The sequence below is a fragment of the Tursiops truncatus genome, chromosome 20 (genome assembly GCF_011762595.2).
Source record: "Tursiops truncatus isolate mTurTru1 chromosome 20, mTurTru1.mat.Y, whole genome shotgun sequence".
In the NCBI taxonomy this organism is placed as follows: Eukaryota; Metazoa; Chordata; class Mammalia; order Artiodactyla; family Delphinidae; genus Tursiops; species Tursiops truncatus.
Genome location: NC_047053.1, coordinates 35,097,203 through 35,113,195, shown reverse-complemented (window position 1 = coordinate 35,113,195; position 15,993 = coordinate 35,097,203). Strand labels below are relative to the sequence as shown.

At 54.8% G+C, this 15,993-nt stretch overlaps 2 protein-coding genes across 8 annotated transcripts; one reads left to right on the top strand and one right to left on the bottom strand.

Moving 5' to 3' along the window:
* Positions 1-1,749: 1,749 nt before the first annotated feature.
* On the bottom strand, positions 1,750-11,721 carry GNGT2 (G protein subunit gamma transducin 2). Of its 4 annotated transcripts, XM_033847497.2 has the most exons (5): positions 10,800-11,721; positions 5,952-6,059; positions 3,686-3,773; positions 2,837-2,942; positions 1,750-2,389 (listed from the first exon to the last, which is right to left on the bottom strand). In XM_033847497.2, the coding sequence occupies exons 4-5, from the start codon at positions 2,918-2,920 to the stop codon at positions 2,264-2,266; spliced, it is 210 nt and encodes a 69-aa protein (XP_033703388.1). In that variant the 5' UTR covers positions 2,921-2,942; positions 3,686-3,773; positions 5,952-6,059; positions 10,800-11,721; the 3' UTR covers positions 1,750-2,263. The 4 variants fall into 4 exon arrangements, with proteins under 4 accessions (XP_033703388.1, XP_073654029.1, XP_073654027.1 ...); XM_073797928.1 differs by lacking the exon at positions 10,800-11,721 and having other exon boundaries at positions 5,952-6,078; XM_073797926.1 differs by lacking the exons at positions 5,952-6,059; positions 10,800-11,721 and adding an exon at positions 4,736-5,076.
* On the top strand, positions 5,213-15,488 carry ABI3 (ABI family member 3). Of its 4 annotated transcripts, none has more exons than XM_033847496.2 (8): positions 5,213-5,646; positions 10,522-10,689; positions 11,714-11,890; positions 13,376-13,461; positions 13,644-13,739; positions 13,920-14,044; positions 14,560-14,697; positions 15,007-15,488. In XM_033847496.2, the coding sequence occupies exons 1-8, from the start codon at positions 5,530-5,532 to the stop codon at positions 15,168-15,170; spliced, it is 1,071 nt and encodes a 356-aa protein (XP_033703387.1). In that variant the 5' UTR covers positions 5,213-5,529; the 3' UTR covers positions 15,171-15,488. The 4 variants fall into 4 exon arrangements, with proteins under 4 accessions (XP_033703387.1, XP_033703386.1, XP_073654021.1 ...); XM_033847495.2 differs by having other exon boundaries at positions 13,917-14,044; XM_073797920.1 differs by having other exon boundaries at positions 10,500-10,689; positions 13,917-14,044.
* The last annotated feature ends 505 nt before the right edge of the window (positions 15,489-15,993 follow it).

Here is a 15,993-nt window from a genome sequence, read left to right as displayed (position 1 = left end):
GGAGCCGTACGAAATATTCACACTTCCCCATTAAAAAAAAAAGTATTATATTTAAATGTTTCCTCTTCTTTTCCTGCTCTTAAGCAGAGTATATTGGGGTGGCTGAATTTATTATTTTTATTTTTATTTTTTTTTGCGGTACGCAGGCCTCTCACTGCTGTGGCCTCTCCCGTTGCGGAGCACAGGCTCCGGACGCGCAGGCTCAGCGGCCATGGCTCACGGGCCCAGCCGCCCCGCGGCATGTGGGATCCTCCCGGACCGGGGCACGAACCCGTGTCCCCTGCATCGGCAGGCGGACTCTCAACCACTGCGCCACCAGGGAAGCCCCTGAATTTATTATTGAGGTCACAGAATGGCATAGTGGGGTTACTATGGAATTGGGAAAGGAGTGGACAGTTCCCAGGAGATCCTGGATTCTGACCAGTGGCCCATGACCTCACCTGTAGGAGCAGGACACACCATAGGGCTGTGGCCCACTGGGGAGGGGCTGAGGGAGTTTGCAGCTCAATGCATTATGTTAGGTTTGTTTTCAGATCAATGTATTATGTTAGGTTTGTTTTCAGATACGTGCTTTCAATTCTCTCTCTCACCCTCCAAGCCAGAAACTCGTCAGCATCCTTGACCACCCCCTGTCCCTCGCCTATCTCTCAATGAAATGTCAAGATCTGAAAACTTTATTTCGCAAAGAACTCCCCCTCTAGACTTATAGCCACTGCCCTGACCCACCTCTCCCCTGAGCTCACAATCATCTCCTTAACTCCCTCTCTGCCTCCACGCTTTCTCCTTTCCATCTTGTCAAAAGCTATTCCCTTCTAAATGCAAACATTACCAACCCACTCCCAGCAGATTCAGTGGTTTAGTATTGCAGACAAGACCCTCGGATGGTCTCCAACCCCACCTCTCCAGCAGCAGATCCTAAAAATCTAGGCCTTTCTCTTGACATTCCAACAACTGACCTGATAGGTGTTTGCATACAAACCCATGTTCTTTTTTTCTTCTTTTATCTATTCCTCTGTTCATACTGTCCCTTCAACCAGATTTGCCACCCATCCACCCTTTACAACTTAACCCCTTAGGACTCAGCTCCAAGTATCACCTACGTTTCGAGGTCTTTCCTGTCCTCCCTCCCGGGATGCAACGCAGCCCCTCAGCTGGATTTGATAGCCCTTCCATGTGTCCCCCTCATACTTCACGCAGACCTCTCTGACATTGCACTGAATGCACTGCATCATGAACGTCTGTCTGTGGCCCCTTTAGACAGTAATCTTCTTGCTAACAAGGCCTAGGAATTAGTCTTCCCGACCTTAGCAGGATCCAGCCTCCCTCATGCTAATCAAAACCTAGCCTTCTGCGGCTTAAATACCCTCAGCAGCTTCCTATTGCAATGAGGGTCAAAAAGAAACCTCTTACCTGAGCTCACAGCAAGATCCTTTAGACTTGAGCTCATCTTCCTCTCCAGCCCCATGTTTCACCCCTCCCAGGTCTGTCCTCACCCCCCACGCCCCCACTTGCCTGCAACAGTTCACTTTGACAGTTCACATTGCCCTGACTGTCCACCTGCTGTATGTTCCTGCACCACCCTTGACTTTCTTTTCCCCACAGCAGCACTTACTGATTAAACTGTATCCCTGTTTCATGCCTTCTATGCTAAATTCCATGAAAATAAGAGCCATTTGAATTTAGCTCACTTTTCTATCCTAGCCCAGCATGGAACAGGCACTCAATAATATTCAATAAATCATGACAACATGACTTTACGAGCTCTTTTTGTCACCAGGCCATCTGGGGTGATCCAAATGACCAGGGGGACTTCCACAGGACTGGCCATGAGGTGGGGGGAAAGGACACCCCCAACTCCAGTCCTCAACCCGAAAGCTCTGAATGGGAATTCTGGCTCCTAGGCAGACAGTGGAGGGGGGAAATGGGAAGAGTAACTGTTTCCCAAGGACCGTCCCAGGTCTCAGGCAACTGCAGTCTTTTCAGACCCCACGAGTTTAGGTGTCCACTGCTGAGCCAGGGAAGCTTTCCTGGGAGTGTTTCCAAGTGGGGTCAGCAGTGACCAGGCAGGTGGTAATGGGAGAGAAGAGTTCAAAGCAGGACTGGGGAGTGGATTCCTGATGCACGCAGCCAGGCATCTCTACTCATTCTGTGACTAAGAGAAGGTGAACATCCACTGGTTCCCTGGGCGTCCCAGGATACTTGACTCTGGATAAGGAGGGGGCTGAGGAGGGGCAGGCATTCAGGATGAGGGCCTCCAGTGCCATCAGCTTATCATACAACCGCCTTTTTCCTTGAAGGGATTCTTGTCCTCAGGGATGCCTTTGAGAAGAGGGTCGTTTCCCGCTTCGGCCTCCACGTAGTCCTTGATTTCCTTTCCTGTCTTAGAAATCTGCGGAAAGTAAAGTGTGCTCTAGCCCCTGTCTGTGGCTCGGGATTCATGACTTGTTCAGTCCCAAGAAAGCAGGCTTCTGGGCAGGGTGGGGATAGAGGCCGGAGAGGAGAAAGATGAGAGGCACAGGCAGGTGTGAGTACCTTGACCAGAACCGCAGAGCCTGACTCTTACCCTGAGGGACTTTTTGGCCAGGTCCAGCCCAGGGACAGGGCCGGACCCACTGAGCCCTCGAGGCTCTGAGGTTATCTCTTACACATCTTTGTGGGATCAAACCCTGGCCTCCTTCCACTTCCCATCCCATTCCAGAGGCACCTCCTGCTCTTTCTACTGTCCTGGAGAAGGCCCACCACCAGGCTGTCCATCACTTCCTCCTTCGTGTCCCGGCTCCATGAGGACCAGAAGGGGATGGAGAAGAGGAAGCAGGGAAGGGAATAGGAGGCTCACCGGAGCTCTTGGGTTCTTCACTTCCTTCTTCAGCTGCTCCACCTCCATCTTTAAAAGCTCCTTCTCACTGAGCTCCTGGGTCATCCTGCCCTGGAGAGACCAGGTCCTGGAAAGGATTCCATGGCTGGGATTGCAAATCCCCTGGGCTCCCCCAGCTCCCTCCTCTGTACTCCCCACACCTCAACTTCTACCCTCTTCCCTGCTCACCGTATATTCTCATCACTCACCGTAGATTCACTGCACCCCCACCCCCATCCCATTATGAGTCTAGCCTCCAGAGGAGAGGATGCTCCCAGCCTCATGGGGGAGGCACACCCAATCTTTGCCCTTTAGATAAGACCTGTCTATGGAGGAAAAGGGAATCAGAGCATGGAGAAGAGAGAGAAGAGTTTCTTTCAGTGAGGCAGATTTGGGAAGCAAAGTTATTGTTCCACCTAATGACACAGGTAGAAGTTTTCAGGAAACTCCAGGTCCTGTCAGAAGACAGAGTAGTTTAGTGACTAAGAGAAAGACTCTGGAATCTGCCAGCCTCCAACTCTGATCATGACTCTGCTGCTTCCAAGTTGTGTGGCCTTAGGCAAGTTGCTCATCCTCCTTGAGCCTTAGTTTGCCCATCTGCAAAATGGGTATAATAATGCTACCTACCTTATATGATTATCGTGAGTGCTAAGAAAATAATGCATGTAAAATATTTTAACACACTGCCTGGCACATAATGAACACGATACATTTATCATCATCATCATCCTCATCATCACTACTACAGGGTTATCAGGAAGGCCTGCCCAGTGCCTAACCCAATAACTCTAAGGCTAGCTCCCAGCCCAGTGCAACCTTAGCCCCTCTTACCTGCCAAGAAAGAACGTGCGCTTCAAGTCTTGTCCCCAGCCCAGACAAGATGGAGTTTGAGCCTCCTAGCTCCTCAGCAGCTGAAAGTCTTTGGATAAAGCAGATGGTTTGGAAGCCCAAATCTCTGATGCCTAAGCTGATCATAGGCTCAAGGTTCTAAGCCCATCCAGCAGCCTGAGCCTCCAAGACTGCCACCACTGCAGGCACCCTGCCCCCTGCGTCGGCCGCCCTCCTGTAGTGACCCCTCTGGCTTACAGCCCGCTTCCCTGTTCTCACCCTCCGGCCCTGATTGCTCCCCTTCCCCGGCCTTCTCTCCCAAGCCCTCTCCTCCCCCACCTCTGAGCCTGCTCTGAGGCTGTTCTTCCCAATGAGGCAATTCCTAGACAGGCTCCTAACTTCCCTCACCCGAGAAGCCTTGTGTCCCCATTTCGAGCCCCACCATTTCACCTTGCAAGGTTCTCCCAGCTCAATCTTCATTCACTCACTCGGTAAAAATGTACTCACTTAGGACGCTGTGCCTGTCAGCACTTGGGCCCATGGCCACACCTCTAACACCTGTGTCCCCACGTTTTTGCCTCCATGCCTCCCCTTGAGCCCCATGTGTGGGTCTCCCTCAGCAGTCCCCGAGCTCAGGGCCCACGTCCTGATCTCTCTCTTGGTCTCCTCCCAGGACCACCCAAGCGCTGTGCCATTTAACAGTCACTGAGCTCCTGCTCAGGCTGACGCCCGTCCAATGACAGGAAACCCTCTCAAGGAGCAGATGTTAAGGGACCGATGTGGTCAGTGAGGGATCCTCTTCTTTCTCCTGACTCTAGAATGAATGACAGACTCCCCAGTGGGAGGGGCCGGGAGGAGGCCCGGAGTCCATCCTAACTTCCCCAGCTCCAGGATCCAAGTCCCACTCACAGCTCTGAGTACTAAGAAATTGAGATCAGGACAGGACCCCGGAGGTCATCCGGTCTGAGTCTCCTCCTGTGAATGCAGGAACTGGAGCACAGACCTCCTGAGGCGGGCTCAGGGCTCCGGCCACCGCTGCCTCCTAAGACTGACCTGTTAATCTGGAATTTAAACTTAGTGCTTCTCAAAGCCAAGTCCTTCCTGTTGTCCCATCTGAGTCCCTTGTTCTGCGCTTAGTCAATTTCATCTTGTCCTGCCGCTATCAGGCACAGAGCATGTATGTACACCAGATCTTCATTGCAGGTAACCCTTCAGAGACTTGATAATGATTCTCAGGGGGCCTCTGGCTGTATCTTCCCGGTGTCCAGCATGGTTTCCCTGGCTGCTGCATCGGTTGTTTTCCACTGTCGCGGCACCACTGCCCTAGGGCCCCCAGCACAACCGGTCTCCGTATCCTCTCCACCCTCCAGTCCCCTGTCTCTTGGTGACTCATCCCCGAGCTTCCCAAGGAAGCCCCCACCCTCTGCCCTTTCCTCCCCTTCCATGAGTGGAAAATCCATCTCCACCCCCAGAGCAGGCCAGCCCCCTTCCTCCTGTCTCCCATCCCAGCCCCCGCTGCAGTTTCCTCTCCAGGCCCAGGGAGCAATCACAGCCGCCCCGACCTTGGCTTCCTCTGCTGGGAGGGATTGGGGGGCTGGGCCCCTGCAAGGGGCCCCCAGCTTCCCCCTTCCCCTGGGCAGGGGACAGAGAAGCACAGGCCCAGGGAGCGGGGACTAACTTCCTCTTGTGCCGGAATGAGCATGTCTGCCCTTTGCAAGTGGGTTTGGGTCTCTCAAGCAGAGGAAACCAAAAGCAGTGAGAGGGAGGGAAGGCGGAGCGACCAATCAAGGGCAGGGTGAGGCGCAAAACCAGCGGCTCCCCGGGGAGCCAGGCAGAGGCGGGGGGCCATGGCGGAGCTGCAGCAGCTGCAGGAGTTTGAGATCCCCACGGGCCGGGAGGCCCTGCAGGGCAACTACAGCTCCCTGCTGCGAGTCGCAGACTACTGCGAGGACAACTACGTGCAGGTAAGCAGAGCAGGCCCAGCCCCGTGGCCCAGCCCCTCCAGGGGCCCGGACCCCCTCCTGACAGGTGCTCGGCCTGGGCCTTGGCTGATCTATCCTCCCACTCCAGGCCGGCTTCATCCCAGTCCCGCAAACTCTAACGCTGACTCGTGCTCTCCAAGCCCCCACTGTGCCCCTTCTCTCTCCCGGAGCCTCAGACGTGCCCGGCAGGCAGCGCTACCCCGTCCTGCTACAGGCCTCATCCTAGGCTCATCTCCCTCCTAGCCTTTCACTCAGTTCCAGAGGCCCAAAGACTTGTCCTCACACACCTGTTGATGCCATCATTCCATGTTCAGGCTGGCTCTGGGTGAGACTTCAGAAGAACTTCCCATTGTCATGAGCTTGAGATGGACGAGGGAAAGTTCTGCTCCTGAGATCTGAGGGAGAGCCGAGAGATGTCAGACTACGCTAGGTTAAAGAGATGGGGTCTGACTCAGAGGCAGGGAGATGGACAATAAGACTGCCGGGAACAGGCTACCGGCAAAAGATAAGGATGGTGGCATTTTAGAATAGTTTTCTAAATTGTGGGGTTGTCCCAGGACCGCAAGTCTGGAGCACGGGAAACTTAACAACGATCGAGCACCTCTGTTATTTCATTAACCTTTTTTTTTTTTTGCGGTACGCGGGCCTCTCACTGTTGTGGCCTCTCCCGTTGCGGAGCATAGGCTCCGGATGCGCAGGCCCAGCGGCCATGGCTCACGGGCCCAGCCGCTCCGCGGCATGTGGGATCTTCCCAGACCGGGGCACGAGCCCGTGTCCCCTGCATCGGCAGGCGGACTCTCAACCACTGTGCCACCAGGGAAGCCCTCACTAACCTTCTTAACCACCTTGTGAGACAGCATCATTATTCCAATTTCATAGATAAGGAAACAACAGTTCAGGGAGGTGAGGTGACTTGTCCAAGTCATACAGCTTGGCAATGGTAGAGCGGGCATCAGCCCAGGACTCCTGACTTCTGACGATGAGCCCTCTCCTCCCTGCCTTCCCCTCCCTGACATGCTGTATGACTTTAAGACAGTTATTTGCACTGGGACCTCCCGGCTCAGTAGGAGTGTGGAAAAAAATAATAATATAAGGAGCAAGTGCTTATGGGAAAATGGCAGATTAAAGAGAGTCAATGGTAACAAAAGTTAAGCCGCTTTGCTCTGCACCCAAACTGCTCTCATTGCCTCCTTCAGTCCTCACCCCAGTCTGTGAGGTGAGGACCACTCCTACTTCACAACCAGGAGGCTGAGCTTTGGAGAATTTAACTCACTTTCCCAAGGTCTCTAAGCTAGTGGTAGAATCTGGATTCGAACCGGCAACTCTGACTCCAGAGCAGCACCCCCAAACCTCTAGTTGAAAATGTTACCCCGTGTGTAGATATTGAGTGGCTGATTGTAGCTACTGCAGATGAGCTGGAATGTGGCTTGTGAACCAGCTCTATTCTCCAAGCCCTGGAAGGCATGCTCCTTCTATGCACTAGGATGGAGGCTGGCCTTCCCATTCCTTCAGTATCTTCTGCGCATCTCAAAGCACTTCCAGATGGGTTCTCGTTTGCACGCAGTGTGCACACAGAATTTGAGGTCGCAAAGAGCTGAGCCCAATTTCCAACTTCTGGACCTGAGACAAGTTTCCCCTCTGATTCTTTTTTTTTTTTTTTTTTTTTTTTTTTGCGGTACGCGGGCCTCTCACTGTTGTGGCCTCTCCCGTTGCGGAGCACAGGCTCCGGATGCGCAGGCTCAGCGGCCATGACTCACGGGCCCAGCCGCTCCGCGGTATGTGGGATCTTCCCAGACCAGGGCACGAACCCATGTCCCCTGCATCGGCAGGTGGACTCTCGACCACTGCGCCACCAGGGAAGCCCTCCTCTCTGATTCTTATACCCTCCTTCTCGGTGGTCATATGGGTTAAATGTAATAATGTATTAAAGCATTTAGCCCAGTGCCTCCTCCTTAAGAAGGGCAGGATAAATGGCAGCTGTTACCGTTATCACCACCATCATCATCTTTCATCAGAAGGATGGAAGACACATACAGATATTAAAAGTCAATTCTAGTGAGGTGAAGCAGCCCTTGCACAGACACTCAGGGCATCGGAAGCCCTGACCCAGGCCAGAATCTGTAGATTTATGCTTCCTTCATGCAGAACACTAACTACTAGACCACACAACCAGGTACCTTTCCTGACTTCTCTGACGATCTTTGTCTGGGGAGCAAATGCTAAGGAAGGGTTTGGATGACTTCTCAGAACTGGTCTTAAACAAAGCCTGGTTCCCACACCCTCCCTCCCTCACCCCTCCCTCCACCCCAACCAGGTGTCAGGAAACCCATGGGGAATGGGGGAGGGCAGGCTAGGGTGAACAGCAGAGTTCTCCGTCAGGGTCCATTGGATTTGTAGACAGGGTGATTTGCATGATGAATAAGCAAAGGTCTGAAGCTGGATCCCAGACCTTTGTCTCTCCAGACCTCACTTTCGATTAAGACCAAAGCCAGGGGTCAGTAGGCATCCAGGCTCTAGCCTCCCAGAGCTGGGCCCAAGCAGACATTTTTCCTGTTTGGACTGACAGGAAAAATCCAGTGATGAATTCCATATGCCAGTCCAGGGAGGGGACAGTACAGGAGAGGCCAGCTGAGACCAGAGAAGTAGTCACTGCTCCATTCTGGGCCTTCGTCCATCTCCTTGCCTACTAAAGGAAGGTCTTGGACTAGAATAAGACCTGCTATGATTTCCGGTTTGATTTCTTTGCCTTTTCAAGGCACTTGGTGACATATGTTGATGAGATGTAAATTAGATGCAAACGAGCAGCTCTTTCCCTCAGTTGGAACAGAAAGGCAGGGAGGAGCACCTGAGGGGAAAAGCATGGAGGGGGTGTGTGGGGCGGGGTGTGTGTGTGTGTGTGTGTGTGTGTGTGCTGTCCAGAAGGTTCTAGGCCTGCCCTTTGGCTCAAGCCTGGCTTGGGCTACACTGGAGGCACCCAGGTCTCTCTCAGCACCCTTCTCGGACAGCTTCTAGGTCTGTTCTCCACTGCAGGCCCAGAGGAGTACCTGAGAGCCCTTAGCAAGGAGACCTCAGCGTGCAGCCTTGCTGGTCACTCTGCTGGCCTCTCCCCAGACTTGCCATGGATTGGCCCGCTACCCTCCATGTCCCTGACCTGAGATGAGGAAGCTGTCTGGGGAAGCAAATGACCAGAGAGGCTTTGTCCCAACCCGCACAGTCCGATCTGGGACGGAAAAAAAACCCTCTTCTGTCTTCAGCCACTCCCTGCCCACCCCACCGCCACTGACTGGAAGTGTGGCCCTGGCCAGCACCTGGCACAGTGCCGGGCACGCAGCAGGAAGATGCCCAGCAAGTGTCTGGGTTTGCATTCAATCCGCTGAGTAACTCACAGACACATATTCATTAAGTACCGTCTGTGTATTGGGCACTATTCCAGGACAGGATACAGAATATGACAGATGTGCTCCCTGCCCTCACAATGCTTACATTTGTGTGTGTGTGTGTGTATGTGTGTGTATAGATAATAAAGTACATAGATAAATAATTTCTGATAGTGCTAAGTGCTATGAAGAAAAGAGAACGGAGTAAATCTGATAGTGAGTCAATACAGAAGTGGGCTGGGGGAGATCTTAGGGTGGTGAGGGAAGGTGTCTCTGAAGCGCTGAGATTTAATAAGGATTCTAGAAAGAAACACAGCCAGTGCAAAGTTCTGAGGTAGAGGAACCCCCCTGGTGGCACAGTGGTTAAGAGCCCGCCTGCCAATGCAGGGGGAGATAGGTTCGATCCCTGATCCGGGAGGATCCCATATGCCACGGAGCAGCTAAGCCTGTGCGCCACAACTACTGAACCTGTGCTCTAGAGCCCACGTGCCGTGACTACTGAGGCCGTGTGCCACGACTACTGAGGCCGTGTGCCACAACTACTGACGCCCGCACACCTAGAGCCCGTGCTCCGCAACAAGAGAAGCCACTGCAACTAGAAGTCCGTGCACCGCAATGAAGAGTAGCCCCCACTCGCTGCAACTAGAGAAAGCCCACATGCAGCAACAAAGATCCAACGCAGCCAAAAAAAAAAAGGCCTAAGGTAGAAACGATCTTAGCTTGATCAGGAAGAGAGACCCAATGGCCAGTGTGGCTTGAGGGGCGTGAGTGAGGGAGAGTGGAAGGCAATGAGGGTGAGAAAGAAAGCAGGAGCCAGCCTTGTGAGGCCCTATATAGGCCACGGTTAGAAGTAGCTTTATTCTCAGTGTGTTGGGAAGCTGTTGGAGGGAATGAGTGATTGAAATCACCCTTCCTGGGCCTCAGTTTCTTATCTATAAAATGGATCAGATTATCACTTCCCAAATACCAGCTTGAAGACTGGAGATAAACCAGGAGCACAGGAGTCGCCTGAGGAACTTTTAGAGGTACAGATTCATTGGTCCCGCGCCCAGGGGATTCTGGTTAGAAGGTCTGGGATGGGGGCATGAGGTTGGCTGTTTGGTTTTCAAGTCTGAGAATATCTCTTCCAGCCAGTATTGACTTCCTCTTTCCTTTCTACCATTCACCCTTTAGCTCCCGCCCCCACCCCCCTCAAAAAATATCTTCAGGACGATGGTGGAGCCAATCCTGTGTGACTATTTGAGCAGGGTGCCTTTTCCTTCCCTTGCACCCAGTCCTCAGGGCTGCAGATTCACTCTCCTGATGTCCCCTGAGTCCTTCTTACCACATCATTCTTACAGAAACCTCCTCAAACAGCTGAGGGTTGCCACTTCCTCCCAACTCAGCCCCCACATTTCCTATACCCCATCCCAGCCCAGCCCACCCAGCCGCGGCCCCAGTGGAATATGCTGGCCTCAGGCCAGGGCTGTGTGTATTTCAGGCCACAGACAAACGGAAGGCGCTGGAGGAGACCATGGCCTTCACCACCCAGGCCCTGGCCAGTGTGGCCTACCAGGTGGGCAACCTGGCTGGACACACTCTGCGTATGTTGGACCTTCAGGCGTCCGCCCTGAGGCAGGTGGAAGCCCGTGTGAGCACGCTGGGCCAGGTAAGGGCTGTGGGAAGGCTGCTCGCCTCAGACCCCAACTCTTCAGCCCCACCTGGACATCTTCTGCAGCAAAATTTCTTTCTTGCCTCCCTCCATGTCCAAATGCCCACCTGTATCACAGAAGGCTGGCACTCCCCAAACTTTTTGAGCCTTCTAGTCTTTGTGGCTGTGTCTCAGGGGTGAGCCTTGCTGCCCCATCGGACCAGGAACTCCCCGATGGCAGAACTTTATCTTTCTCTGAATTCTATCCTACATGGTAGAAAGCAGGCTCTCCCTATCACGGTGGCTGCATAGGACAGGAAAGAGGAAAATGGACCCTGTTTCCATATAAACACGGGTGGTGATTTTATAAATATCCCAGACTCAGAGTGCTTGCTTGGCAAGGTCATCCTCAGCCCTGGAAGCACTGCCACCACCACACAGCAACCCCAGCCCATCTAGCATACGCACCCTCCTCCTTCCTTCCTGGATCCTTGGCCAAGGAATTGCCCCATAAACCACACGCACAGATCCAGTTACACATGGATCTGGCCTGTGCATCTCTCCCATGTTCAGTGTGGGTGTGTCTTTTCCTCTCACCCCAGCAGATTGGAGTTCCCACCCTCTCAGTGCTGTAGGTTTCTCCACAGTACATTCCAAGAGGAAGTTAATTCACTTATATTATTGTCCCCCCAAAGGAAGAGCTGATCCAGCCACAATTCTCAGCCACCTCCACTTTATCTCCCTCTGCTCCCAAGCCAGCCCCGTCTCTTCCCAGCATCCCCAGGGATGTTGTGTTTTCTCTTCCTCAGTTCCTGCTCAGCTAATAATAACCCTTGCTCTCTTCCACCAGGAAGTTGCTCCAGAGTGGTTCCATTCTCAACTGGCAACCCTTTCCCCAAATGCTGTCTGCCCTTGGGGACAAAACTCACTCTTTCTCTGGACTTCCCTGCCTCCGATGGTCCCTCCTCCCACCCCAAAGCCTTAAGGGGAAGGGTGCTGTGCAGAGGCTGCCCCACTGTCATCTCCAACCCTGTCTTTGCAGATGGTGAACATGCATATGGAGAAGGTGGCCCGAAGGGAGATCGGCACCTTAGCCACCGTCCAGCGGCTGCCCCCCAGCCAGAAAATTATCGCCCCTGAGAGCCTGCCTCCCCTCACGCCCTACTACAGGAGACCCCTCAACTTCGGTTGCCTGGATGACATCGGTCACGGGGTCAAGGTAGAGAGAGGGGCTCCTCCTCTTTCTCCAGAGCCCACCCTCTTCTCTTTTTTTTTTGGCTGTGTCACGCAGCATGCGAGATTTTAGTTCCCTGACCAGGGATCGAACCTGTGCCCCTTGCAGTGGAAGTGCGGAGTCTTAACCACTGGACCACCAGGGAAGTCCCCCCACCCTCTTCTGCCTCATGGCTCTCTTCTCTCTAGACCCTCAGTTTTCTTCCACAACCATGTTCTTGTCCCAAGCTGCAGTCCCTTTCCGTCCTCACTCCCTAAAGCCACCACCCTAAGTGGCTACCTTACTCCACAAGGCCTCCTTAGAGGAGTCCCTTCACCCCCTTCCTCCTTAAAAATTCTTCATGACCCCTCTCTTCATAACTGACCTTTACTCTGTATCACACGATCTGCTGCGAGTGACATCTGGGCACTCCACCCCTCCTTGTGGGTGGCGGGTGTGTGTGAAAGGGAAGAGGGGGGAGGGAGAATGTCAGGGTGTGTATGAGAATGGCAGGCCAGCCACATGAGATCGGCAACTTCCTCTGTCTGGAGGTTTGAGGTCACTGCACTGAACAGTCACCCCAGAGCTGCTGTTGGGTGGGAAGGGGCTGGGACGCAGCCACTCACAGGAGGACACGGTGAATGACTCTGGCATTTTCTTGACAACCCATGTCCTTCTGAGAGGTGGGAGAGGACACACACCCCCATCACATTTTGCTGATTACTTGTCCCCACACTCCAACATTCCAGACTAGATTGGACGTTCCCCTGCATCTAAATGGCCCCTTGCTATCCTTAACACGCCATCTCCCCCCAGAAAGAGAAAGCACACGCCCTCCTTCAGTCACCAGGCCTCCTCACCAGTAAGTTCTTCCTTCTGTCCAACTTCAATTCTTTATGCGTGGGCTCGAGTCCCTTTTTGTCTTGTCCCTTGTGAAGGATAGCAGAGGACATCAGCCCCCATGCACCCCCTCTAGGTAGGGGAAACCCTGTCACTAACAGAGGTGCTCTCTTGCATGTGGGTTTGCACCTTGTCACGGGTACACTAAACGTTCTGCTCCTCTCTGCCCCAAACTCCCCAAAGCCAGTTCCCCAGGCCTGCGAAAATGACAGGTGGGACATTTCTAAGTCAACCTCTACCTCCTCAGCCGCGCACTGGCGTTGGGGTTTCTCAGAGTCAGGGACCACCAAGCTGAGCGCTGAGACGCTTTTGCGAGCGGGTGGGGCTCAGCCGCTGAGGCTCTGCAGAGGAAGTGGCCTTCTGACCGTGCCTGTCTGAGCCTAGGCAGACTTGAGGCCTGGGATCCAGGCAGCGAGCAAGAGTGGGTGGGGCGGGGGTGGGAGAGGGGGGCTGGGAAGTGGAACCGGGAACTTGCTGTGTCCGCGCTCTCCCTCCCAGTTCTCGTCTGCCCCTCCCGCATTTCCTCTCTGTGATGAGGGGCCTATTGCAGGCCACCCCCCGGTGTCAGCCCCGCCCCCTGTTCCCCCGCAGGATCTGAGCACACAGCTGTCGCGGACCGGGACCCTGTCTCGAAAGAGCATCAAGGCGCCTGCCACACCCGGCTCCACCACCCTGGGGTGAGGCCTCCCCGCAATTCACACCTGCGCCGCTCCATCCAGAAACCCTACTCCTCCATAGCCCCCTTCAAGCCGGGCGCCAAACTTCCTCCTCCGCCAGTTGCCACCTCCTCCCCGCACCGACCGCCTGCTCGCCTGATGCCTTCCCCTTGACGACACCCCTTCTCTCTGCCCACCCCCAGGAGAGCGCCCCGGATCCCCGAGCCAGTGCAGCTCCCCATGGTGCCGGACGGCAAACTCTCCGCCGCCTCCTCTGCCTCCTCCCTGGCCTCGGCCGGGTGAGCCGCACAGGTCCAGGTTGGGGGTGGTCGTGAAGGGCGGGGGCTTAAGAGGACTCAGGGTCACGGGGGCGGAGCTTATGACGGAAGGGGCGGGGCCAGTTGGTTGCTGAGTTAGGAAGGTGTCCCCCCCCCCGCCCCCAATCTAGCCGAGCGCCCGCTTTCTCTGGTCTTCAGCAGCGCCGAAGGTGGGGTCTCCACGACCCAGGAGCAGGCAGTACCCCCACCTCCACCCCCTCCACCTGCTGCCTCCGAAGGTTTCCTGCCGCCCCCTCCGCTGGGGGAACTGTACCTGCCCCCAACGGGTAAGGAGCTCTGCCCTCTCCTCCTAGCTCAACTTTGGGGTCGTTCTCACCTCCCAATACTTCTCCCCACCCTCACCCTTGTTAGGTCCAACTGGGTCTATGTCAGTGACCACTTTGTCCAAGGCAGGAGTACCGGGAAGAAAGGCAGCGGAGGGAATGAACTAACATAATTTAGCCCCCGCTTTCTCATCCATTTTCTCCCTTTTACTTAACCTCCTAGGATCTTCACACTCCCATTTAATAGATGAAGCTGAGCCTGAGAGGTTAAACTAAGTGCATTGGCTCACTCAGTCAAGTGGCAGAGTCTGACAGCCCTACAACTGTTCAATGTTACCGTATTTACTGAGCACCTACTACCTGCTAGAGGCATTGTGGGAGGACCAGGATGAACGGGGGCTGAAAGCAGATTGCAAAAAACGGGTAGATCCTGGGGCCCTGCTCTCCAACACTGAAGTTTCTTGGCCTGGAGGCGGTTGCCTGTGTGACACTTGCAGCCTTTCTGCTTTCCCTCCCAGCCCCAGAGCTGCCCATGCCCCTGGACCTGCCCCCTCCTCCACCCTTGGATGTAGATGATTTGGGGCTACCACCTCCGCCACCACCAGGCTTTGGGCCTGAAGAACCCAGCTGGGTCCCTGATGCATACTTGGAGAAAGGTACTTGACACCTGGGATTGAAAGGCACCAGATCCTGGGGTCAGGATTCCCCGCTCTTCTAGCCCAGAGCCATTCTCCCCTCCAGCTGCAAAGGGGTGAGGCTGTTGTTCCCCACACCCCCATAGAGAAGAGAAGCAGCCGGCCTGATATTGAATATTATCTCAGCTGGGGAGGAGTCCCGGGGCTTTGGAGAAGGCATCTCCTGCTCCACCCCCCACGTTGCTCCCTAGGGTCCAGTATGTGGGCTCCAGCATCCCTGTGGCGGGGCAGGAGGCACATCTCACGGCACCTTCTCCTCCCGCCCTGCAGTGGTGACACTGTACCCGTACACCCGCCAGAAGGACAACGAACTCTCCTTCTCTGAGGGCACCGTTATCTGCATCACCCGCCGCTACTCCGATGGCTGGTGTGAGGGTGTCTGCTCAGAGGGGTCTGGATTCTTCCCCGGGAACTATGTGGAACCCAGCTGCTGACAGTCCGGGCTCTCTGGGATGCTGACCCAAGCACAGCATTGAGTGAGCCTCTTTTTCTGAGTCCCACACCGAAGCCAGCTCCACAGTCAAGACTGGACCAGGCCTGCACACCTCCTGGGCTGTGAGCTGTGTCTGTTCCTTCTCCAGAGGCCTGCTGGAGACAGGAAAGAACTGGAAACCAAGGAGTTTGGTGACCTTATCCACAGGGGACCCTTACGCCATGCATGACAGGGTCTCCAGCTGCAAGCGCCAACTTTGAATAAAACTCTGATGCCCTGATTGCCCTGCAGGGCTGGGGAACCGAGGGACTGAAAGGCAGCCCACTTGTAAGGCTCCCGCTAATTGAGCGCCCCCGCCTGCCCTGAGCAGCGGTATCCGCCATCTCCTCGGTGCTCACTGAGCCCTCTGCGCTCGACCCCTGTGCCCCTCTGCAGAGACGGGCTGCACCCTGCTCTTTTGCCTGTTGCTTGCTTTGTTATGCATTTAGTTTTGGTTCCCCAAGCTGGGCACTCCTCCCAAGAGTGGGGACCAGCTCCCTCACTTAAGTGGGGCTCTCTGAGAGGAGAGATCACCTCGCCCTCATCCCTCAGGCTGCGGCGCAAGAGATCTCAGCCACCTTCACCTCCTTTCTCTTTTTCTTTTTTTTTCTGTACGCGGGCCTCTCACTGTTGTGGCCTCTCCCGTTGCGGAGCACAGGCTCCGGACGCGCAGGCTCAGCGGCCATGGCTCACGGGCCCAGCCGCTCCGCGGCATGGGGGATCTTCCCGGACCGGGGCACGAACCCACGTTCCCTGCATCGGCAGGCGGACTCTCAACCACTGCA

What these genes read in the sequence shown, in the direction of transcription:
- GNGT2 (XM_033847497.2), bottom strand. Translation starts at nt 2,920, where the DNA reads ATGACCCAGGAGCTCAGTGAGAAGGAGCTTTTAAAGATGGAGGTGGAG. An exon ending in TGAAGAACCCAAGAGCTCCG is followed by an intron (nt 2,390 to 2,836) that starts GTGAGCCTCCTA and finishes TACTTTCCGCAG; the next exon opens with ATTTCTAAGACAGGAAAGGA.
- ABI3 (XM_033847495.2), top strand. Translation starts at nt 5,530, where the DNA reads ATGGCGGAGCTGCAGCAGCTGCAGGAGTTTGAGATCCCCACGGGCCGG. An exon ending in CCCGGCTCCACCACCCTGGG is followed by an intron (nt 13,462 to 13,643) that starts GTGAGGCCTCCC and finishes GCCCACCCCCAG; the next exon opens with GAGAGCGCCCCGGATCCCCG. An exon ending in ACTGTACCTGCCCCCAACGG is followed by an intron (nt 14,045 to 14,559) that starts GTAAGGAGCTCT and finishes TTTCCCTCCCAG; the next exon opens with CCCCAGAGCTGCCCATGCCC.